The following is a 25,697-nucleotide window of genomic DNA, read 5'->3' on the forward strand; positions in this document are numbered from 1 at the left end:
AGGCACTGCATTGAGATTCCTGCTGGTATACAAAAGTCTTGATACCAAAACCTCCTAGCCCAGTGTGGAACCAGCACCAGGGATTTGTATGTTGACCTTCCAGGCATCACAATGAGGAGCACTTCCACCCAAGCATGATTGTCCAAGAGCATACCTAATCTGGAGAATGGAACTTTCACTGTATCTGATTAGCATCCAAGACTAAGTGGTCTATCTAGTGTCATAATATGATTTCCCACTCATGGCATTCACATGACTTCTGAGGCTGTTTTAAAGGCCAAGATGAACCACATAAAAGTGAACTTTCTGTACTGAGTGCAAGTCAGCTGCTTCTGGAAAGGAGATAATCTACAACTCCTCAATTTTTATGTTGTGTATGCTCATCACCTAAACACAGCAGAAAATACTTGTGTGAACTCTGCTTTGCCTCAGGCCCCAGGACTCTGGCGTGTACCTCACGCCTTTAGCTTTTGACGCTCTGTCATTGGAACAGGCTCCTTAAGTTAGAAGGGATGCAAACATCACAGAGTGGGAGAGAAGAGGAGGATCCCTTGTTTATATTACCCAGTCTCACAGGTGAAGTAGACGCTGAATGCCTCTTGGGACTTTCTGTTGGTGATTTTCTTTTCTCACAGTACACAAAGGCACTGTAGATGAAACTCATTGATGAATACAGGGAAATAAATGTCATAAAAAGCAGAGACAAACTAATCCCCACTTGAGAGCTCATACATAACTGTACTTGCCTCATGCAACTACTATACATCCAAAATGGTTTGCTGTTTTCCTTTCCTCCCTTGTACTAGAAAACACTTCCTGCAGAATGCCTTCTCTCCAAGATGTGTGGGAAAGAGCTCTCCGCCTCCCCACTGAATCTATTAACTGAAGCACCTTTTGGAAAAGGAACAAACATGGAGGTGACAAAATGCAAAGAGACAAAATACAGATGTTATCCTTCAGTACACACACAAAGGTATTACACAGATTCCAGGCTGAGGAATACAGGGAGACAGTAAAAATAAAGGACTGTAATCCCAGGATTTGTTCTGGGCTTTTTATTGCACATGTTCCCAAGGTAACTCTGTCTGTGCTCAGAGCTGGGATCAGCAGATGCCCAAGGCAAAGGAATACTGCTATTTCCTTTGATGCTCTGGCTGCTCTACCATATCCTGAGGCTGAACAGGATTTCAAGGTCTAGGTGTTTGGCTTGAAGTAGAGGACCAGTCTTGAAACCTGGAAGCTTTTTATTTGTTGGATGCAGGCGAAAAATTTTCTAGGGGCAAAAGATTCAAGACTTCACTGCTCCTGGAGCTGACAAAATTAATCCCTTTGAAGTGAGGGTCTTAGACATGCATTTCTGTGAATATTTAAAGAAGATCTTAGAGACAAGATGTCTGTTACGCTGGTACTAAATCATCACAGTTACAGATGCCCAGTTGGCTACATCTAACATGCAATGCAAAGAAGTTCAGGAAACATGCTGGCTATAACCAAGTACAAATCATTATCCCAAACTGAGTGGGTGGAAGACTGGCAAAGCTGATAAAACAACTATTCACCATAAGCCAGCACTAATTGGCAATTTGCCAGATGAAGACGTAAAAATGCCATTTCTGTCAATGATCCTCTCCCAGGCTAAACGTGCATTTAAATCTCCATCTGCCAAGTCTCTCTGTTTTCAGTGGTGGCTGTGACAACCTGAACTAGACACCACAGAAGGCAAAGAGATGAGAGTTCCACAAGGATGTATAGCTGCTCGACCCTGCACATGCAACCCAGTGGAATAAGTATAACTCAGATCCCCTGGGAGGAATAAAGGAATGGAATCTGTTATTCACTGAATCTCATAGGCAAGTAGCCCCTCTGACAGAGTTGGAGGCTATAGCCAATATCACACCATAGCAGAGTAGACTATGAGAAGGTAGACCCAAGGCCTTGAAGTCCACAGCTGCTGAGGATGTGCAGAGGTTTGAAGTAACAACTTCTGCAAGTAAATTTTCACTGATCATGAGCCTACAGCTTTATGCACCAGTAGAAACATCTATCTTGGAGATCCATTGGTGGAATTCAGTGATTACAGACAGAAGGGACATGATCTCAAAGTGACTTCAGAGACTTTACAAATCTCCAGGTCACTGATAATATGTGATGGCAGCACAGGCATCAGACAAATGCTGTGGAGATTCTTGAAGAGCACAGCTGAAAAAATGCAGAGAAAGTGACCAGGATTATGAGTATCCAGGAAATAAAAGACAAGCCAATGAAGTAAGCAAAGCAGCAGCCACCTCACAGAGCTGCATTTTGGACAGATGAAGTATTCAATGTCTGTCAAATGCCTGAGTGGATGAGAAGTACAAAAATGCATGCTCTGTCTTATGAATTCATGCCTGGAGCAGGTGATAGTGAAATGACTGGGATAGGAACATAACCATCTCATCTTCTCACAATTATTCTGGTCTCAAATGACAGAAAATCCAAGAGTGAATATGAACACAGTAACTGCAAGAGAAAATACTTTCTCTCCCTGACACTGTTTCTTCTGTCAGCCATTTGGGTTGATCATTAACTACTTGCCAACACTTGAGAATGATCTCAACACTGACTATAGAGACTAGAAATGACAGGGGAGCTGTGGAACAAGAAAATAGATAAAACAAGCTATTAGACTCCAAACTGTGAAGGCTCTGGTACAAACAACAGGATCCTTTGAGAATTACAATCATAGTACTTGCTGTTTGACAAGACAGAAGTTGCAAAATACTAAGTTTTCCTTTAACCTGGCACCAACAAAGAGGTAGAGCTGAAGCTGCTTCTTGTTCATTTTAAGGATGGGTGGATCTTCTCCCCAATACATTTTCCAGCTGCTGATGTTGTTTTGTACCACAGGCAAATTAATTTTCATAGCATTAGGCGACTTTTAACTTGAGTGCTTCACCAAACCACTACTGCAATTGATACGAGCCATCTGGGCCTTAGAGCTCAAGCTTGGGTCTGAAAACATCAGTCAATTAAAAAAAGTTTACAAAGCCTAAACAAATAGAGATCAAAACACAAAAATAAGCCACATAGAACATAGGCATCCAACAACGAAACAAAGACAGATTTAAAACCTGTCCAATATAATGACAGTAAATATGTTGGGGGTGTGAATTAATAACTGAAATTATAACCAAACAAAAGAAATTACTTTATTCAGACGAATCGTCTGTGTGTCTCTGTGCCAAAATTCAAGATGGCAACTAACACAGATGTCTACAGTCATATGTTTTAAGATTTTTCTCTGCTGATGGTTGCCGTGTGATGACAGCAAAGAATCCTGGCTGTTACCAGACTAGGACACACTGAAATATTTGAGCCAATGAGAATTATATGTCCAAACTTAGACCTTAGGAAGAATGAGCTGGAAGACCTCTGTCTTATGAAAGATCTCACAGTTAGTTGAAGGTAGGGATCCCAGGACTCAGAAGCAGAAGCTCTGAGAGGCAGTCATTCACCCATCACCAGCTTTCACAGATGTCCAGGTACTCTTCTCAGAGGGTTGTTCTCTCACAACCTCCTCTTCACTCTTTCCTGGCTGTTCTGAGAGTGTGGTAGTATGAAGTCACTGCTGCTTTTTCCTTTGCCCCATACTTGAAGCAACACCCCAGATTCCTTATCTGGTGTTCAGTGTTAGTCCTTCTCTTTGAGCAGAGGCTGGAAAAAACACAAAGCAAAGATTTTTGGTAATCATGGGGGACTGCTTTGTGGGAAAAACTGCTGCACTGCTCTGCAATTCTCAACCATTACCAGAACTTCAGATCTGCCTACCACATAACCTCTGTCTACAGCAACAAATGAGGTCACAGACTAGTATGACAAAACCTAACTTAATAAAGTATTGTGTGAAAAAGTAAAAAGTACTCTTGGTATTCTGCTCAAGTGCCAGAATACCTTCTTCACTCTGCCTTACACTCATCTGACTCATCTCTTCATATGCTCTTCCAGTAGCTCTAAAGCCTTCTCCCATATCAGTACACTTTGTTTCTTTCTGTGTGTCTTTTGCTCATTTGCTTGCATGGGATTCTGCTTCCCCACTCCAAAAGATGCTGAGGACCTTGGTGCAGGAGAGATGGAGGTGTGAAAAGGCTGATCTTTAAAAGAAATTAAATGGGGATAAGGAAAAATAGTTGTATTCCCATTACTATAGAGATAGATTTTAATTCTACAAAATGGAACAATTTCCACCTTAGGCATGTTATGGGGGCGGGGGGGAAATCAGTGTTGTCTTTACTTCTTTTACTTAAAAATCCTTAACCTTTTAAAAAGAAAAATCCAAAACATTTGAAAACGTAGCAAGTTTATTTTGGAGAGATTGCATTTTACAGCTATTCTAGTAGGTAAAACTTGTCCTGTGAATTTAGCACATCAGCTTGCTCCTCAATGTGAGTGATGTTTGTTAAGAGCTGTTTATTAACATAGTCTCTATGTCTAAAAAAAAAAAAATTACACTATCCTTCAATGCCCAGCACAGTGCCAAACATCACACAGAGGATCTGGGAAGATGTTTAGAAAGCAAGATTGCCAGCTATGTCACTGCACAGAAAGGTTGGCACCTGAATTGGGAACCAGACTGTCAACCACGTGTATAAAGATAGGATACCAGTCCAGAAACCTATCCCTGGGCAACACGCTGAAATTAAGGAAAAAAAGGCACATGAGAGAGGCAGCCAAGTTCAAGCTCATCTTCCTGTTTTGAAGAGATTTGAGCCTTCCTTTCCCTACAGAAATGGACAGTACAATTCTTCTTTTCTCATAAACTGAATTAAAATCACTTCACTGAGTTCTTCTTGCACAGCCACCTTGAGTACTCGATACTGAGAGAGACATTCCTGTGCCCACAAGTAAATATGTAGGTTCCTATTGTGAGTGCATGAATATTTCCTAAATACTGATGCATATAATTCTATGGAGTTTTATAATCTCTAAGCTGCTGGTGAACATTACAGCTCCTTCTGGTTGAATTAGTTGAGTTTCTGGTTGAGTTGTGGGGACAGAAAAATCCCTCATTCCTTCCAGCAGCCAACATTGATTGTCCTGATAAGAGTCCCAGGATCACAGGATGTTAGGGATTGAAAGGGACCTCTGAAGGTCAAGTCCAATCCCTCTGCCAGAACAGGATCATAGAATCTAGCACAGGTCACACTGGAATGCATCCAGATGGGTCTTGAAAGTCTCCAGAGAAGGAGACTCCACAACCTCTCTGGGAAGCCTGTTCCAGTGCTCTGTGACCCTCACAGTGAAGAAGTTCCTCCTCATGTTGAGGTGGAACCTCCTGTGCTGTAGTTTCTATCCATTACCCCCTGTCCTGTCACAGGGTGCAACTGAGCAGAGCCTGTCCCCTCCTTCTTGACACCCAGCCCTCAGATATTTATAAGCATTTATTAAATTCCCTCTCAGTCTTCTCTTCTCCAGACTAAAAAGCCCCAGGGCTCTCAAGCTTCTCCTCATAGGGCAGTGCTCCAGTCCCTCAGTCATCCTGGTAGCTCTCTGTTGGACTCTCTTGAGAAGATCCCTGTCCCTCTTGAACTGGGGAGCCCAAAACTGGATGCAATATTCCAGGTGTGGCCTCACCCGGGCACAGTAGGGGTCAGGAGAACCTCCCTGGATCTGCTGGACACACTCCTCTTAATGCACCCTGGGATCCTATTGGCTCTCTTGGCCACAAGGGCACATTGATGACCCATGGATAACTTGTCCACCAGGACTGGCAGGTCCTTCTCCACAGGGCTGCTCTCTAGCAGATTGCTTCCTAACCTGTACTGGTGCAGTTTATGACTCCTTCCCAGATGAAGGACTCTGTGCTTATCCTTGCTGAACCTCATTAGGTTCCTCTTTGCCCAGCTCTTCAGTCACTGCAGTGAACCACCACATAGAGCAGAACAAATTCCCTTTTTCTCTGCCTGCCAGTAGGTGTTGAAGTATCTGCCTGTGTATGTCTGTCACATATTTACATACTGTTGTGAAAACCATGACTGCACCTCAAAAACTTCAACACTTTTTTCACACAGGGGTAAGAAAATGATTACCTTCATTTTATGGGTATGACTCTGAGTCACGAAAAAATCACAGACTCTCACACAGATGTACAGAGCCTTGGTCAGACACCAGTACCTAATTTACCCTGCTTCCAAGATGCAGGATTGAGACAGAGCAGAGCACTAGGCTGAATGACAATACCAGGTCAGGGACCTGTGCTAACAAAGAGATCTTTTAGAGCCAGTTTGGGCTGCTTCATCATACCCACAGCAAATCTGTGGCAGCGTGTTGAAGCCTCCTCAATCTAGTGTTGAAAGCAGAAGCCCTCTTTCTCCTTGAAAAGATCTGATAATCCTAGAAATTCTAATCCTAGAGTGATGGCCAGGATTCTCTTGACAATGCACAGTGTAACTAAGACAGACAATAAATAGATGGGGGCTTATTTATAGCCATGAGTGACTGACACTAGCAAGCCAGGACAGCTGAAAACAGAAGGCCAGCTTTCCTTCCCCCATCCTTTGGGCACAATTTCAAGTTGGCTTGCTGGACCAGACAGGCAAGGGAAAGCAGCAGTTTGGAGTCATGAACTTGGGGAGGGGGAGGGGTGTGACACAAACTGTACACACAACTGTATTCAAGTGAAGTCTCCCTGCATGAACAGAGTGGTGGGCAGCCTCATTAAGAAGCAGAGACAGTGGAAGCCAGCATGAGCCTTCCTGCTCCCCACTTTACAGAACAGACACTGGGTGGGCTTCTCATCCTGACTGCTAATGCTTCTTTGTACTTGACAGCTTTCATTCAAATTTCTCTTATTCATCTTCCTGGTTTGTTGTGGCTCTCTCTTCTCTGGCTCTTTCCCACCTTTGGTTTCATAAACTTCAGATGCTCCTGTTACCCTGCTCATACATGTTTTGGCTTCTATTTTTAGTCTCAATAGAATAATGCCAGATTAAAACAAAACCCAATTTGGATGGGCAAAGTCATCCTCTCCACAGGTAACTTAATGCCAAAGTGCCAGATGTGAGACAGAAGTAGCCAAGATATTCTTTGCACACCTGATCTTGAATTACATTCCCAACACAGCAAGGAAACACAGGCAGCTCACCACCACCTAACTACTGAGAGCAAGCAATGCTCAGCCTCCAGTCATGCCAGCTGCCTGAAGTCATTACTTATTCTGCTTTGGAGTTTTCTTTGAGGCTATCAGAAGTGAAGGCTCTTAAAATTCAAGCTGGGTTCCAGTTCTCAAACAGAGAAGCCGATTTCTAGGGACTGTCCTTTCCTTGTTTTCCTGCTTTCCCAGAGGTCCTGAGACTTGGAATGTCCCTTCAGTGGCATGAGAACACTAGTACAGGAAAAAGCTCCTTTCTTTTATGAAAAAAATGCAAAAGGTTGACTAAAGGTGTGAGGGGCAGGCTGCCCTCACAAGTTAAGGAATGGATGTAATTTCTGATCATTAGAAGTGAACACTGGCCCTCAGCTCTAGCTGAGAGGTGATGGCTGAGTTGGACATTGTCCTCTTAACACCCACTTGAGAAAGGCTTGAAACGCTGCTTTTGGTAGAGCTTAAGCACTGCTGGGATTTCATGAGACTTACACAAAGTTTTCTGGTAACTGGCTAAACTCCAGCATAGTCATGCCCTGTTGATAATGCCTATCTACTTTAAAGGTAATGGTAAGAAACATCTGTATTTTCTCATTGCTACTCATAGGGTAATGGTGCATTGCTCCTTCAAAGAGAATCAAGAAATGGGGCAGGGAGAAGGGCTTTCTTCACCCTTCCCCTTTCCCTTCTGGTACATCTAGTACTACAGCATTGTCTGTCACTATTTGACCTGGGACAGGTACAACACCTGTAACAGGTGTTTGCTCCTTCCTGTTTGCCTTCTTTCATAAAAGTGTGGAAGTCAGTGGGGGAGAGAGAGGAGATCCAGCATGTTTTTATGATGCATGAAAGAACAATGGCTTTAGGAAGATAATTCCAAGAATGTGAAACCAAATATCCTCCTTACAACTGATTCTTTGCCCTCCCAAATAGGGGGGCACAACAGCAGGATTCACCTCAAGCTCCACTCTTTCCAAAATACAACAGGCTGGACTGATTCAGTTTCACAGTAACCCTTTCTCTGCACACAGGCAGCACCACAGAGAGATGCTGACAGAAAGTTATTACTGCAGCTGACAAAAGCTGTGTGCAGGCTGAGAGGCTGCACTGGAAAAGTTTGCTGCAAGGTGCCGGCTATCACAGTGTTGCTCCCCTTCAATGATCCACCCAGAACCTCTCAGCCAGATGGGTGGTTCTGGAAGGATTTATGTGGAAGAGCTCATCATTAGTCCACTCCTGTATTGGGATAAGCTATCAAGTGACATCAAAAGCTGCCCTTTTGTGTCATAAGATATCTTATGCCTCAGTGAGGTAGAGGTTACTTGAGGTGCACGTTTGCAGGTCACCTTTCAAAGTCAAGGCCACTTGTGCAGTCAGTCACAGCAACAAGAGAGAATCAGGAGGGTGGCAAATGAAGACTGGAATTAACAGGATTAGTGTGAGGGAGGAGGCGTAGCAGCAATGTGCTGTGCAGAAACCTGAGTGATTTCTTTTCCCAGCTGCTCCTGTTGAATGACTTGGACAGTGTGGTGAGACCAGCTGAAATCATAGCCAAGGTTCCTCTTGGGAATGTGGTAACAACATAAAAATAAATGCATTGGTGTTCAACAATCTACTGCCTTCTGGGAGCCTGGCAGCAGCCTGGACAAGGTTGGGCAGCTGGGAATTCCACCCTACTGCAGCAAATGGCTGGAAGTCTGACACAGGCCAGGCACAGTGGCAACATTACATATCCCATCCCATTCCCATCCTTTATGTGCCAAGAGAATTGTAAGAATGGCTGATAAAACAATCTCCAAATCCCAGGCATTTTCTTTGTCTGGCAAACAATACAAAATGATTGTATGGATCTTGTTTAAATGCCTGTTGAGTTTACTTGTCTTTGTTGTTTGTTTTTTTTTTTTTTTGTTGGTGCACAACGATTTTGAAGGTTGTACTTTTGCACACCTGCTAAAAGAATCTCTTATTTTCTTTCCTTAAGCTTATAGAAAAGAGACTACATTTCAGGAATAACATTAATTCAAGGAGTAGGTAGACAACAGCCAGTCACAGCTCAGCACCTCCAAAGTTAACTACAATTTCAGGTCTCCCATAACAAGACATACATGACCTTCTTATGAAGGACCCATACAATAATCTTGGATATAAAAACAAGCTTTAGAAATACACAGTCTACCTTTAGATTTCCTGTAAAATAACAATGATAAAAAACCAAACCCAACCTGTAGTATAATAGGTGCAGAAAAGACTAAGTGCAAAAGTGCTCCTTACTATCATTGGTTTGCAAGCAGGCTCCACTCATTACCCTATACTGGACCACACTGCTTGCACATTCACCTTGTTCAGATGGCATTCAGACACTGCTCTCCAGCTTAATCTGCAAAGGAAACCACTAGAAAACCAAGAACTGCAGCCTGCCTTCTACAGGGGTTAGATCCAAACCAGTCCATTAATCCCCATATCCTTCAACTAGTCTCTTGGCAGCACAGGATCCAGGTTTAAGCCCTTATACTTTAATTCAGAGTTGCATGCCTTCAAGAGTTGGCACCCATGCAGATATGGGAGCCAGGTGAATATCACAAGTACACTGTGCATCATGCTGCAGCTAAGCTCAAATACAGAGGTGGAAATCACAGGGAAGAAAATCAAGTCTATACCACCAAGAAGTTTTCTCCATAGCTTCAGATTGAATTTTGACATTCACTTCCTGTATGAAGTATTCTCAAGAGAACTAAAACAAATTAATTTTGGACTCATGCTTTAAATCAGACTAGGTAGAGATCTGAGACTCAGCAGTCTCCACTGCTGTCCAACTCAGACAGCATATTACTAACTTATGTACCCTAATCAGTAGTTAATGCTTTTTTCTTCTCCCAGCACATGTAGTGAAAAAGCCATGTAGACACCAGTAATATAAACATTAGCACAGTAAAACTGAATCACTGTTAATCAGTCTGAGAATGAAAAGGTGAAAGACCTGTCAAGTATAGAGCCAGGCATCAACCTTGTCCAGTTTTAATCAAGACTCAAATTTGTTTGTAATTATATAGGTTATTAGCACATTATATTTTTGCCACAGCAAAACAGAATCCCAGAGGCATTCCATCTTCTCAAAATTTTAAAATAAAACTGTCACAAACTCTCAAGAAGTTGGCAGCAAACAGAAGAGAGAAGCACAAAGACAAGAAGATAGATTTCACTCGTTGCTGCTGTTACCTTTACAAACCAAAGCATCTGGAGTCATCACCTTATGCACCCACTCCACAACTGCACTTTCAGATTGTTCCTGTCTCTGGGATCTTGCAGATGAGAGTCCAGGTCAGGAATGGAGAAGCTACATAGGACTGTGCTGTTATATTTTCATAAAATGCCCTTCATCCTCTAGTCTCCTTAAAACCTGCTTTGTGTTAGTGTTTTAAAAAATGAAGAATAATAAATATAATAAATTTCTAACTATCATGTCTTCCATGTAGCCACAGAATTTCCTTGATGTTTCTTGCCAGCTGCTCTAAATTCTGGTGGAAAAATGACACCTTTTAACCTAGAACTTCACTTCCTTGAGAAAAAGTATTTCTTCACCTCTCACCTAATGCCACAAGAGAGAAACACAAAATAAACCAGCAAAGTTGGGCAAATTATATCTTACATTGTTAATACAGACAGTAAAAAAAAAAAAATTAAAACCCAAAAAGACAGACCATATCAAACATGGCCTCACAAAGACAACCTGGAACTGAACAGCCCTCATTACTACTCAGCTTAGCTGCTACTTAGCAAGCTACATTCTGAAGAAGAATTGGAAAAGATAATTAATGTCTTAGTTCACAATCACCCTGTTTTACTAACTGAATTGCTGAAGTCCATGAAGCAGGAAGCAATCAGTAATTCTAAGAATCCTCAAAGTAACACAGAATTAAAGAAAAAAAAAAAATCAGTGTGCTAATGGCTGTGTTTTCAGAATGACTGATAACCCACTAGCACAGCTGGGTGTTCAATTTCAGTGAAAAATCAGGTCAGAAGCATCTTGAATGCTCCCTAGAGGTAGTAATTCTTAGCAGTTCTCTAATAGAACAAATTCTGTTCAACATTCAGGAACATTGATAGCAAACTGCCTGTTCAGACACTACAACCCCTAAATGATAGCTTGCAGATTTAGCTTCCTGTTTGTAGATACTCTAGAGAATCTCTGCCTTCTCTCTCATTACACACAGCTCACACACAGCTTCTGCCTCACCACAAAACAAGGATGAGGCCATAAGGATGAAGAGCTGCCACACTTTCATTGTAGTGGTGACTTGTTTCAGAATCCTGACCTTTATGTTTCTTCCCTGCAGAGCCCCACAGCTATCTTCAGACAGGGTGTTAGAGAAGGACTCTTCAAGTTTCTCAGACATTTTTCAACACTTGTGTGTGTTTCTACAGAGGTTCTGCCTTGTTCGTCTTCTACCTTTGCAACTTTTCACAGCCTTCTATCTTTAAATGATTGCAATTTATTCTGTAATCTGTTGCATGACTTGTGCCTCCAACCCTTCCAGTATCTAGGATACTAAATACATGTGAAACAGTAACCACAAATAAGCTGCTGATGAGGGAAATTGGGGCCCTAGTATAAGCAATCAATGGAGAGAGTGGAGAAGAAAAACAGCTGTTCCTGCAGGAAGGACCAGAGTAGTTTGAGACACACAGACTGGGCACAGCAGCCTCTGACACATACCAGTGGCCTGGTGCAAAGCTGAAGAAAATATCATTCCCCAGTTTCCAAGAACAAACATTTCTCTCTAGTTAGTTCAATCACTGCAATATTTAGCACTGTTCTTGCAGCCATACAATTCTAGTGACAAGCCTTGAAACATCCACCCACCACAGTTCAGCTAGCATCCACTTGGCCAAACTAGGGTTCTATCTAAGCCCTCATGCTCTTAGCTAAATGGCAGGCTAAGCACTTCATTCCAGCTTCAGAGAGGGTAAGTTTAGTTACAGTGCAGCTAGCTTAGTCCTACAGAAGGAAACAAACTGAAGTTCTCAGTCCTCACTGCATTATGAGTGTCCCCAGACATGGAACTTTGTAGTGGTTACCTCGTTATATTCCTCCTGAAGCGCTGACTGTTGCCTTCAGTCATTAATACTGTTAACAATCCTCATGCATACTCTGCATAAACATTCACAGAAACAGGGAAGGATAGAAAAATGCTACCTGCAGTTACCACAGACACACATAACAACAACACTACCCAGAGGGGACAGAGAGAATTTCTTGCAGATGTTAAAATTACAGGGAGGCAACTGTGAGAGTGCTGTTAAAGCTGTGGAAAAGAAGGCAGAATTCAGCACACAAACACCCTCAGGTAAATTTGGTCAATATATTAAGAAGTCCATTTTTATATTTCCCTGTAAATTTGTGTAACTTTGCTTTACATATTGTACTAAAATCTCAACTTGAACTACACAGTCGACCAGAACTTTTGCCTCCACTATACATAAACTACAGTGCTGACATAACCTTATTTATTTTGATAATCCTATGATATTCCATTCCTACACTGGTCACATTCCAATGTGCTGCTGGATGGTTTTTATTGACTATGGCTATTCACCTTATAAAATTTGGCAGGTGGTGAAGCGTGGGAGGTAGTTTGGAATTGCACAATAAGTGCATTAGCTAAATGTTTCTGCTAGAGGATCAGTAATAATCACTGACATTAATAATAGAAATGTCATCTTTAAGTTTCAGAGCTGAATATTCAAGAGATTAATTGAGTAGCTCAACCCTCCCCAGATTTCTTTCAGATTTTCACAGGCTGAATTAGTGATACTCAAGGTATGTTTTCAACACTTTTTTTTAAGCACTCTAGACCATGATTTGTCCATATAGTCCATTCCAGCACCATCACAAATTACTATTGGGCATGGGTAATGTAGGTTCATCAAGAATACACTCTACCTGCCAATAGGTTTGCACCAATGTAAAATAGATCAGGTCATCATTTACTGAAACCTTAACATCAGAAAAAACCTGTTTCAATTAATTATGATGAAGATTTTACTCTATCACAACCTCACTGATTTTTCCTTTGAGAACTTTCACCTCTGATGATTCACAAGTTTCAATCAGGTCTTTCTGAACTAAGGGGCTTTTTTGCAAGACTGAAGAAAAAATGTAAAGAATGTCCTGACCCTTTATTACAAGCCAAGCTTAAACAACAGAGCATCTTTGAGCCAAAGCCTAAAGCAAAGAGGAGCCATTTTAGCCAATTTTTTTTTCCCCAGCCACGTTTTTAGGGATCTTCCTCTTCCAATTCTATGAAATTCAGCCTTCACTTCCTTCTGTTTAGCCTTTTTAATCCCAGGAGGAATTAATTCCCTGAACAGCTGAACTCAGACTGTTACCTAGGAACTGCTACATGCAGGGTAGGCAGCTGTGTTTCTTCTTCTTGCTGAGAAAGCTTCTCCCTGCCAATTTTTTTGAGAAAGATGAAAGCATCCCAGCATGCCCACTCACACTTTCCTGGTCTATAGCACTGGCACTCACCTGTGGAATTTGTCCCTGGCTCACAGGATGTAGCACTGTGAAGGTTGTTCTGCAATCTGCTCAGTTGCCTTTCAGTGGAGGTCACCCTAACAGGTAAACACATTACATTAGAGAGAAGAAAGGAGACACCAGGGGAAAACAAAAGTTTCAAACAAACAACAAAAAAGAACACTTTCCTAGTTTACATAATCTCATAGTGACTGTAGCTATGAAACTGCCTGAACACAGCAGGAAAAGGCAGTGCCAGAAACTGACTCCAAAGAGATAGGTGAACACCAAGCCACCAGCAGGACTTCCATGGGCCTAAAACACTTAATTGTCCCACGTGCCTTGATAGATAATTATGGAGGACAAAGAAGACGGTAAATGGTGTTGGATCACCAAGGCACAACACAACTAGTGATGCTGTGGTCAATTTATTCCAGTGATTTTGAAGTAAGGCAACTAAACAACTTCAGAAAAAAAAGGCAAAGAGAAAAACATGCTACATTCAAAAGTCCTTGCATCTTGTATCAGCAGAGGCAGCTCATTTAGGCAAGATTTATCACTTGTCTTGGAATCCCAAGACTCACAGGACGCATTTAACTTCAGTAGTCTGGTGCCAGTCTACCAGCAGATACTTTATGCAAATCCTCCTGCATTTATCCCAGCATTTGAGTTACTGCACTTCCTTTAACTGTCATAAATATTCATTATGAAACTGAGACCATGCCCTCCTACATTAAAAATGGGTTCACTCACAAGGCCAGGTCAAGCTATATAGCTGCAATGATCTATCCTGTCTTCAAAGTCTGTACAATCAATCAACCTATTCCTTGCTTGTCCTCTCTTCCCTTCTCTCTCCTCACCTTTCTCCCTTCCTGCCCAATTCTATTCTGATCACTAGAGACTTCTGCTTGTACACTCCTGTCTCACTGCCAGAGTCCTTCTTCACTCATCCAGCTCTGCAATGTTATGCAGGTACTGTGAGCTCTTCCCCAGCAGAGCACTATAATCTCTAATCCCCATGTGATGCTCTGATGACTAACAGACCCAGGCACACATGTGCAGTTTGTATAGTTTTATCTGAAACCTTTTGCTTTCAAATTTCAAAGTCAACAAGTTGCCAGTAATCCAGGTGCTCCTGGCAACTAAGAGGCCAGTAAGAGACTCCTGTATTTTATCTCAGATGGGTTTTAGTGGAATAAATTGGGAGTCCATACAGGAAAGGAAAGGGATACAGGCATTACTTTTGCAAAACACAACCCCTTCCTTCAGTCAGCCATAATTTGAAATGTTATCATCAAATGAGGTGCCTGCTCCTTATGTTTATTGACTCTTGGAGAGGATTTTGGATCTGTACTTATGGTTTCCTTTTACTGCTGATACTGCATAGCCTTTCCAGGAGCTGAGAATTCAGATGGATCTTTATGCTTCTTACACAGATATTCCATGCTCATAATTAGCTTGTCCACTTTGTTAACACAGCAAATCTGACAGCCAAATTCAGCTAACCCTTCTGTACACAGAATGCAAGACCGGTGGTTGAAAATGTCAAGAATGCCACAAGAACCACCACCAAAACAGGGCACAGTCACACTTCTACATTAAAGCACGGTTTATGTTTAGAGAATCTTTTTCTCTCTACAGACTTGTTCTCCTCCTTTTCTGCCTGCTCACAGTGCACCTCGATTCCTGCAGTTTCAACTGTCACCTCCACAGAGCTCATTTGCAGATCTGCTCCTGGGTCATTGATCTCTCACCATGCCAAGCTCGTCCCTCAAGTTATCTCTGCTGTCCTGATGGAAGCTCCAGTGCCAGAAGGTATTCACTGCTAAAACTGAATTAATCCCTTTTCACATCCTCCTCCTTGGGTTGGCTGAAACCCTATTGCCTTTCTCAGCTAACCCATCCTTGAAACTGATGCTGACTTCCTTCATTTAGGCATTAAACCACCTAAGATGCCCAGCCCTGGACTCTAAACTTGAAGGATGCTCTTGTTTCACAGGTGACCAAAAAAAACAAACAAACAAACAAAAAGCTTTCTTTACTACATTTTGAACCTTTGTTTTAACCACCTATTCCTGGCATGCTATAAACAAATCTAATAGTCCAGGGTGGACAGAACTGACAGTAACAAATTCACATCACAAAAAACCCAGGTTTGACAAGAGGACAGCAACAGATGTGAAGACCCAGAGTCAGGGAGGCTTGTTCCTCGTTGTTGCTCTTGGACAGGGTATCTCTGCATGTGTATCTGTGTGTATGATCTGAGGCTAGCCAAGGGCTAAGAGCTCCAGACCTAGTGAGCCCAGCTGTGTCAGGGTGTTAAATCAAGGCATGTCTCTCAGATGCACTGCTTTTGCTGCCAAAAATGTCTAAGGGTCAGGCAGCCTGATTAACCCAGATGCTCAGGAGCTAAAAAAACAAGTGTGCTGCAGTACAGCAGTAGCAAAAAAAGCAAAAGGGGTTCCAGTAACTTACATGCTCACATTGCTCTCCTGCTGCCTATCTTCTTTTCAGTGGGTGCTCAGTTTGTATGCGTGATATACTCGGCTCACTTAAGATACTTCATGAACGCCAAGGAATGAGCACACATGGGCATGGCAGGATACAAACCAGAGCCATGGCATTTTGTAGGGTTTGCTCTGTGGTCATTAGTCTGCTTTTGGCACATTTGCCAGGTTTGGCCAACCTGTTCTATAACAGCTGGCTACTGCCATATCAAATTGCAGCCAGGACTCCACCCTGCCATGAGATGGATTTCCTGAACCCTGGAGAAATGCATCAGCTCTACCCTATTTCTGCACTAGTTACAATCGAGCAGAATTTTATCTCCTCTGCTGCTGACACCATGCAAAGCAAATATATGAAAGAATAAGCAAGATAGAAAGATTTTTTTTGTCCTGTGTTGGGATTTGAAAGGAATATTTGTTCTGAAGGACTTTCTGAAGAGAGTTATTGGGAATTACTTTTACACAGAAGTTCAGTACAAGAAATTATGCCATGCTGATCAAAATCTTCAATAGTTTGTGGCATTCCAGTCTGTTGCTGGTAATCCCTGATGCTGTATTCTTTCTTTCCCTGATAACACCTTGAACTATGTGCTCCTTCTCTCAGCCTGGCATTTCCTCTCTTTATAAACAGTGATCTACCATTGACAGTTGATTTTTTTCTAAGATCATATCTTGGACTGACAGCTCTGTTCACAGGCTGTTCAGGGCCTGACTCTACTTGATGCTGTCATAATTACAAACCAGGTTTCTGGAAAGTTACTCTAGGAATGATGGCACAGAGATTTGTATTTATTGTGACTTAGTCATTCCCCAAAACAGAAAGCTTTTCTGTCTGCAACCTGTACTAGTTCACTTTGGGTTCTGACAGTTGAGCTAATATATTTTTCTGCTCTGCATGCTGTCGTCTGTAACGTGAAGATTCGATACACCAAATGCTGCTTCCAAGGACATCTGCTTCATTCCATGGTTTATGAATACAGTGTCTGTGATCTGTGTCTCAGAATGTTGCTCCCCACTATCAGCAGCTCTCTTCATGGTTCACAGACCTGCCAATAGCAGCAGCAACATCAGCAGTGGAAAGAGCCCAGTCTGACTCTTGGAAAGAAAGAAGAGCTTGTCATGTTAGCTATTCAAAAACTATCTTTCCTCTTGTGATATAAGCACATTTAATCAAAGCTATGGAAACTCAGGAGACCGTTTTATCAGGCTACATTTCAGCATAGAGCTGCATTTCTCTCAGTCATTTTCCACACTTCAGTATGGGCCCCAGTTTTCCACTCTGTTAGCTTAAATGAGGAGTCTGCTTTGGATGCAATCCATTACTAAGTCAACCTACCACCTTTTACAGCTTGAGAGACTGAGAAATCAAGAAAGGCCAAGAATTGAGAAGACAAGACTGAACTGGCTGACTGCTCCATTACTTTTGTCCTTTATGTTTTAACTGAGGAAGTGTCCAAGTTACTAGATAGTTTCTGAATTAGTAATGTTCATCTTTAACATCTTACTTTGTAATTGAGTTTTCTACTTCTTACTCTTCACAGTCTTCTGGAAGCCACGTGTGCTGGCTTGGAGAAAATTGATAATGCATGCAAGGAAAAGACAGGTCAAAGAGACAAAGTTGATTTTAGTTTGTCTTCACAGTCCAGTCTCTGGAGAAATTCTACAAACAACTTTAAAAAGATCATCTTTATTAAGATGTTAAACAAAAGTCAAGCAGTGCAACAGCAGGCAAAAATAAGGTCTCGCTTACTGAAATATTCAAGTGGGGAAAAAAAAAAGGGAAAAAATAGAAAGACACAAAAACTTTAAAACCAGAATGGGATTAGTTTCAGTGAGTCTTGTGGAAATAATACATAGCACTGAGATTTTCTCTGAGGAAAAATATCAGGAAAACAGCCAACAAGTATTAGGGAGTGAGAGTAGGTAGCAAGTCAAAAATGATCTGACAGAGAAATGAAGCAGTCAAAAAGCCAAAATTAGATTAGATGTTATGAAGACGGATATTTGCCATGTTACAACCTAAGGATATGGAAGTTCCACACTGGAAAAATACGGTTCTGGATGCCACAGTGCAAGCACTCCAACAAACGGAAGAAAATACATTAAATTCAAGACAATTAAGGACTTGGCAGGTAGAATACTATTTGAGGTTAACAAAACCTCAACAAGTCTAAGCAACAATATGAAACTGCAAGAAGCAGAAGCATATTCAAAAGATGGAAAGTATTTGCAAGGGGATGTGTGTAGGGTGGTTCAGGAAGGAGGAACAAGGTACCAGAGGATGAAACGAAGGACAAATTCAGATTGCACATCAGGAAAAGCTTTCTGATAGTGAAGTTGTCCAGATTTTTAAATAATCTCCTGCAGCACACCCTGGGGTTTCTGCCACGGGAGTTTTCTGAAAGCAAGCTACATAGTGTCTGAAAATACCTTGCACAAAATAACTAGGGACTGCAGAGAACAGGCTAGAGCATGCAAGACATCTTTTCCTTTTGTAATCTGTATTTCTTCGACACAGAAACTTCTCTCCGTTCACTCTCCTCTGTTGATACATGCTCTGGTCTTTTCCTGACAACAATGGCTGGATTAGATTAGGCTGAGAGACAGCAGTTTTTAAATGATTGGTTCTCAGTATGCTGGAAATACAGCTGGGCACTGATGCTTTCTGTGTAAGTGAAAAAAATGTTACTGCAAGATCCCATGAATGGCAAGAATGGGTTTGGAAACTCGTGCTGGAGACTGAAAGGCAACTTGGAAAGTATTTCCGGAGTGGCTCCTTGCAGCCTTCAATACTTGGATTAGTTTTCTGAAATTCTGAAGGAATCTTTTGCTTTTTTTCCCCCTTCTGTGCATTTTTGGTGCTGAACTTTTTCCGGTTTTCCCACACTCCTGCCTGTCACAGAGCAGAAACCACAAAAATGCAGCAAAGTAAAGTCTGTCCAAGGAGCTGCAATTCCATCTCACAAGGATAAACATTTCCTCTGCCAAGAAGTGAGCACAGCACACCGGCATCTTCAAATACACATCCTTGCTGCCCAGCAGAGAAACCAGCCTACAGAGCCTGTCACCTGTACTAACATGAGCTACCCAACATAAAAGAAATCAGATAACAGACTCACCAGCATATACCTGTCAGACCTGATGCTCACATCTGCATTTACTGAGCTGACAAAGCCTACCAACATCTTGTTTTCTTTTTAAATGATTCTAGGGGACTCAGTGTGCTATCTGCTAAGATAGCAAGAGTACAGGCAGAAAATACACAAGCTTCCCCAAAGCAGTTCTGCTCAAGCCCCTTAAAATACACCTTGCAGTTCCAGATTCGATCCACACACACTAACAGTGCCCTAGCATCTTTCATCAGTAATTTTTCACTAAAACTTCTCTCTTTAAAACGGGAAGGGAACATAAAAAAAAAAATAAAAATCAAGAAACCTCACAAGAACCTGCTCTGAAAGTTTTACAACGTTTCTGGCTGTAAAATGTAAAAGAGGAAGTTCTGAATGCAATTTTTGCCCTTCAGTATTCCAGGATGAAACAAGTCTGAGGATATGATGAAACACCTGATGAAGGATTTAGTCTAAAGCAGTTCTGTCCTTTAAGATGAGATAAACAGAGAGCTGAGGAAGCTACCAAGAAAGGTAAAGGATAAGAAGAAAAGCCAGAAATCTTGCTCACATTCTCTCATAATGTGCCGAAGAGAAGACACACCAACAAAGGCAAGTGAAGGAAATCTACAAGCAACATTTCGTGGTAAATTTGTTTTGCTTTTTACAGATAACACATATCAAATCCATCTACAATAGCATGGCGAGCACTATATAAGTGAAAGTGTAGTAAAAGTTAAAAGAAGGCTTTCTATAGATGAGGATAGCTATAGTTATATTAGGCACAACAAAAATCAATTAAATAAATAAAATGTAAAATAATTAAATGAAGTGCTTGAAAGTATAAGTCAATCTTTGTACGTTAAATTCATGGGGAAACTTGAGTAAGGGCAGATTATCTTATTAAAGACATTGGGGTTTGGTGGGGGTTTTTTTGTTTGTTGTTCTTGGTTTTCTTTTCGATTTGTTTGGTTTTGGGGTTTTATTTGTTTTCAATTAATTTGATCTTTTTTTAATTGTACCTACCAGATACTAACCCCCATCAAAGATTAGCCATAGAGGGAGTGTCTCAAGAGCCTAAACATAGATGTTGGGTACCAGACTTGGTACTTTCAAGTTATTTGAGACACTTGGATGAGAATAGCAGATACAACACAAGATCTACAGAAAACCCGGGCTCATCTGGAGCAGCAGCTAAAGGTCAGGTGGAGTAGCTCTTGGCATATAAAATGTCACTACCAACCTGTATTTAGGTAACTGAATCCCACCTAGATCAGATACTTCTCTGATTCAATCTAGCAGTTCCTATGTCCTTGTGTTTGCATGATGTTAGTCTACTCACCTTACCACTGTGAAACATGAAACTGCAACACAGTGCACACCTATCTCAGTCCATACAGCTCAGGTTATTCTGAGATTTACCTTGGACAGCATAGCCAAAAAGCTCTATGTCAGAATCACACAGAGACAGGTTCTTCTCTAACATTCCTTCTTGGGGGAACCAGTGCAAGCTCCTTGTTGAGGATGAGAAGAGATAAAACTTACTTGGAAATCCTCTGGGCTGCAGCCTTTCTGACCACTGCCTGGCTGTGGTTTGCTGGAGGCTTTGGAACCAGCCGAGAAGGTGTACTCGGGGATGGCATCACCTTGTGCAAACTGGCTGCCTTCTGGATACTAGAAGTGGCACTTGATGTCTTGCAGGCATCAGAGCCAGATGGCACAGATATATGGCTGGTGCAGGACTCTGAGTAGCTGGCAAAAAGAGCCTGGTAAAAATATAAAACAAACAAAAATACCATAGTACTTGGTAATGCCTCACTGAATATTGGTAAGAAAGCTGAAGGAGGTAGGTGATATGTTTGTGAGGGATAATATCTGCCTGGTGAAGGCAAACCCAGGGCTCCAGGGACAGTCCCACCCACAAAGAGTGAAGTGGTCAAGACATCAAAGTAGGTTTTTAGAGGTACATTTTTATACCCTTGGAAGCTGGGACTTACTTCTAGGAAGGCAGACAAGCTCATTGCTGCCACAAAATGATACTATTCTGGATTAAATAACATAGGTCTTCAATCTAATCTTGCAGTGGGCTCCCATCCACAAAGAAGTAAAGCTTTTATTCCTTTGACTGACTTTCTGCATTTATCTTGCAAAGTTTTTCTTTGTGTGGGAGGTGGTATTCAGACAGTTCTAGGGAAGAAAAAGGTTATGGGGAAGATGTTACACCACCAGTTCTTCAGTGTAACCCTGTAGGTGCTTCACATGAAAGGTTCTAAGGTACTTTCTCTGAAAAAGGCACTTGAGGTCAGCTGCTGACAAAAAGGAAACCCCTAGTAACACCAGGGAACAGAGAATATTTCTGTTCCTATAGGTGAGAGGATGGTATGAGACACCGGAGAACTGAGCAGCGTGCGCTGGCAAAGTAGGGAGTAGGGAATGGTTCCCTACCAGAGTTCTGCAAACTGCTCGACTCTTTTCAGAAAGAAGCAACCTGCTGGGAGTTCTGCCTTGTCTTTCCTCAAAGTCATTCAGATTCCCAGGGCAAGGAGGGAATACCATAACCATGAGGTTTTACAGCTGGAGGTCAGTGATAGGAGATGAAGAGAATAGCTGAGTACTCGCCAATCACCTCAGCATGACCCTGGGAGCAGAGCCCTTCACTGCATTTGTCCTCAGTTTCTTCTCTGGTGAAAAACACACAAAGCCATAGCAAATGGGCCTCAGGCTCCAGAGAAAACCACAGTCTGAGGCCTGGCTGAGTCTCAGCACACAGACAGGAAAAGCCCCTCTCCCCCGCAATTCTCTGGCAAATGGCAGGGCTGTGGTGTGTGGGAAGGCGTTTCTGACAGGCAGAGCTCTAGGGAGAAAAGGAAGTGCAGGAGCCAAAACAGTCCTGTTTCCTAACTAGAGCTCAAAGACAAGATGCCCTTGAGCTCCCAATCCTTCTTAACCTCTCCCTTCCCTGAGGCTCTACCTTGATCACAGCTTTCAGATTTTGAGTAAGTAAGCTGGTACCAGTGCAGAAGTCTGGAAAACAGCAGTCACACTCCACCTGCCCCCAACAAAATAAACTAAAATAGAACTTGGTTTATTTTGCTGCATCTTAAGAGCCTGACACATCATTGGGTTGGGATGGAGACCCTCAAGTCTGTGCATCCCCTTCTTATTCAGGGGTGACATTACATTGTGCTCTGTTTGACATTATGCACATTTCCTGTAAGCTCTTTCTTGTTATTAACATCACTAAGATCCTGGAATCCACAAAGCATACAGTCCTAACCCCTTGCCTATGTTAACATTCACTGGCAAGGAAGTCCATAACTGTGAAGAAAGAGCAAGGTCTGACTAGCAAGAGTAGGGCTGAGACCTGCTTAAGGAAAGGTCATGGATATTTTCTTGGGGGTAATGGACTTCCAAAAAGGACTTTATCTCCACACTGTTTTGAGATCTGGCTGCCTTCCAGGCAAGGATAGGGAGACTGACACGGATCACAGCTTCTGGATTCAGCTACAAAGCATACTGTCCTACTGTGAACTCCATGGAGACAGGACAGGAAACCAGGAGAAGCTACTGTGCAAATAAAAAGGGCAGCTAGAGGGAGCAGAGCCTGACCACACAAAGGAAGGGCTGGGAAGAGATTTCAGCACATCCAAAAAAGTAGGAGACAGACCTCACAACTCGGGGTTTTAAAGGCTCAGGGTCCAGGGAGAGCAGAAGCCTAGACAGACCCTGAAAGAAGCAATCCTGAGGCAGGTAGCACCCTACAACTACTGCTGCTGCAAATAAAATACTTTGAACCACTCTTCCCAGGCTGGCACCTTAACTTGATGTTGAGGAGATATCTGCTTCCCTGGCATGTTCTTAGGGCTACAAATCTGAATAACGCTTAGAACACAATAAGACTTTTTAGAATGAGTGAGTTAATTCACTTACATAATTATCTGGAGAAGCAGAACAGCATTTACCCTGTCTTGCACATGAAGAATGTTAGCACTGACAGTGAAAGTGCTCTTCCCTAAGCCACAGACTGAAGCAATCACATAAGCTAGGTTTGACAGCTCAGAGAAGAATCTGACTTCCACTCCTGTATTTGCCTCATCAGATCACACCTCTCCTCCCTTCCACATCTACACATGAACACAACATATAAAGTGTTATCTATACAAAAGCAACATTTCTACTTAGAAACATTTCAGCATGTACAGCTTGTCATCAAGGACCATGCACATCTAGAGTACTAGCTAGTAGCAGCTGAGCTTAGGCTCCTCACAGTTAAAAGCAAGGAGCTGCTGTAGTATTTTGAAGAGAAGCAGATATGTTAACGATCTTCAAAAACAAAAAGAATGTTCCTGGCACTTCCCATCCTTGTATCTAACACCCATCCCTAACAGTAGCAGCGTAAATGTTGCAAGCAAAAACATGTTCACTCTGTGACACGAGGAGGTAATGAAGCTCATTTCCTGTTAATCTGTCTTGGGGCTGAATCTTACAGTACCTTATATAAAGCATGCCCCAAATTAAGTCTCTCTTCATGGGTCTGGGACTCATGGAGTAGTCTTATGCTGTAGCCTTTACCTTAATGGGAACGGTAGTTGAATGCCTTTTCTAGATATTTATCTATTTTTGGTGAAATTTAGATGAAACATAACTTTTCTGTCCCACAGTCATTCAGTTTCAACTGGATCAACGAGTCTGAAAATGTCTGAGTTTTCATGCTCAGCATGTATGAGAACTGACAGATGCACACACATATGTATTGCATAAAAATCCATGCATCTAGCTCCAAATCACCAGTGCTGGAGAATTGAGATGTTTATATGCAATAAAAAATGCAAAGATATAGAGGCTTGGAAGACCTTTGGAGTTACCCAAACTGTTTACTGGAGATTCTTTGAACATGTATCAATGCATTCAGTTAAATCAGTTTGGATGCAACAATCTGTTGAGCTGAAAATGTACAAAGTGGAAATAAAGGCTTAACAGTGTTAACCTGCAATAACTTGGGGTCATCAAGGAATGTAAAGAGCAGCAGAAAATCAAGGTATGCATAGACTATCCTAAAGTACAGCTTAAACTATGTACTTACTGTATAGTAAAATAAGTTGGCCTTCTCCTTTGTCTCTCTTTTGGTACCGGAAGTCTTTGGGGCAAAGATTGGGCCACATTATTGTATTGGAAAGATACTTTATACATCTGAGCCTTATCAGAATTCTAATAGTAGTGACAGGATCAGAAACAAGGGGACAAGATTTCAGCTGGTATAAATCAGCACAGACTACTGCTTTCAGAACAGTTGGTCTGCTTTTCTTAAGGCTGAGACTTTGACTCATCAGTATCACAAGACTCAAACAGAAAAAAAAATGGTAGTTAGCACACTTAGTTGGAAAACAATCTGAGGGAGAAAGCTGCAAAACAAGAATGAACAAGAGACTGAAGAGGAAGAAAAGCTGCAAGCCTGACAGCAGTCCAATATGTAATAGTTTAGAGAACAGTTTTAATGATGTCTAAGGCTACATTCAAAGAGGCCCTATGTCCTCAGGCAGGAACAATGTAGCTCTAGGAGTACTAGGAGTATTATTCTGAGTATTCCACATTCCCAGTTAAATCTAAATAAACTGTGAGGAAATCAGAAGAAAGCCAGTACATGGAAAGAAAAAAATTTGCTGAACTTCATAAAATGAGGGATATTTCAGGGAACATACAATTTCTAAATGATTGAGAGAGGAACTAGTTAAGCTTAAAATAGCCCAACGTTTTAATAGCATAAAATCCACTGAAATTTCTGATTGAAGATGTGATCATAATGACTTGTGTGGTCGGTTAATATGATAATAGTCTTGTTTAACATGACCTTTTTTTGATACAAGCAGGACTGAGGGGACCTTTCTACTACATGACTGTACTTTTCTTGGTTTCATTTAGCTTTTTTTTTTTCCCATGTGAAATGTTTGGCATAAAATTCTAAACCCAGCAGATGCTAGGCTAAGCAGACAGAACATAGCCACACAGAGAAGGAGGAACCTCCCTAACAACTAATGGCATCTTTCCAGTACAGGAAACAATTAGAGAATAAACAATGATGGTATATTAAGTGCCTTGCCAACTGTAGCAGTGATAGTAACATCTGGGTCATAATGTGTCACATGAAATCTCCTTTAAACCCTTTGAACACTGCCATAAGCCAGCTTTCCTTGTCTTTTCATTTGATTGTGTAATTCTTGTTGCTTGATTTTGTTGATATCAGATTCAAGCTTCTTGTCTCCACTTTCAAAGTCTGACCCTTTCCTAATTGTTTGTCTTTTCTCAGCCTCTGCATAGTTTCTGTTCCTAGGCTCTGTCACTGCATCCCTTTGTGAGATTCTCATCTAGTCAGTGCAGTGTTTTTCTTTCTGCCCAGGCAAGGAAGTACCTATTCTGGCATCAATGATCTATTTCCAACACACTACACT

The 25,697-nt window shown here is 41.8% G+C and overlaps 1 protein-coding gene across 1 annotated transcript in view; it reads right to left on the reverse strand.

Moving 5' to 3' along the window:
* Window positions 1-3,652: 3,652 nt before the first annotated feature.
* The window catches only part of TTLL5 (tubulin tyrosine ligase like 5), a 118,741-nt gene continuing 96,696 nt past the window's right edge, over window positions 3,653-25,697 (reverse strand). Inside the window, exons 32-34 of the mRNA XM_054400474.1 lie at window positions 20,797-21,017; window positions 13,650-13,735; window positions 3,653-3,693 (exon numbers count right to left, since the gene is read on the reverse strand). Of these exons, the coding sequence (XP_054256449.1) occupies window positions 3,653-3,693; window positions 13,650-13,735; window positions 20,797-21,017 (348 nt within the window). The remainder of the gene's footprint in view (window positions 3,694-13,649; window positions 13,736-20,796; window positions 21,018-25,697) is intronic.

This window comes from Indicator indicator, chromosome 4 (assembly GCF_027791375.1).
Source record: "Indicator indicator isolate 239-I01 chromosome 4, UM_Iind_1.1, whole genome shotgun sequence".
In the NCBI taxonomy this organism is placed as follows: Eukaryota; Metazoa; Chordata; class Aves; order Piciformes; family Indicatoridae; genus Indicator; species Indicator indicator.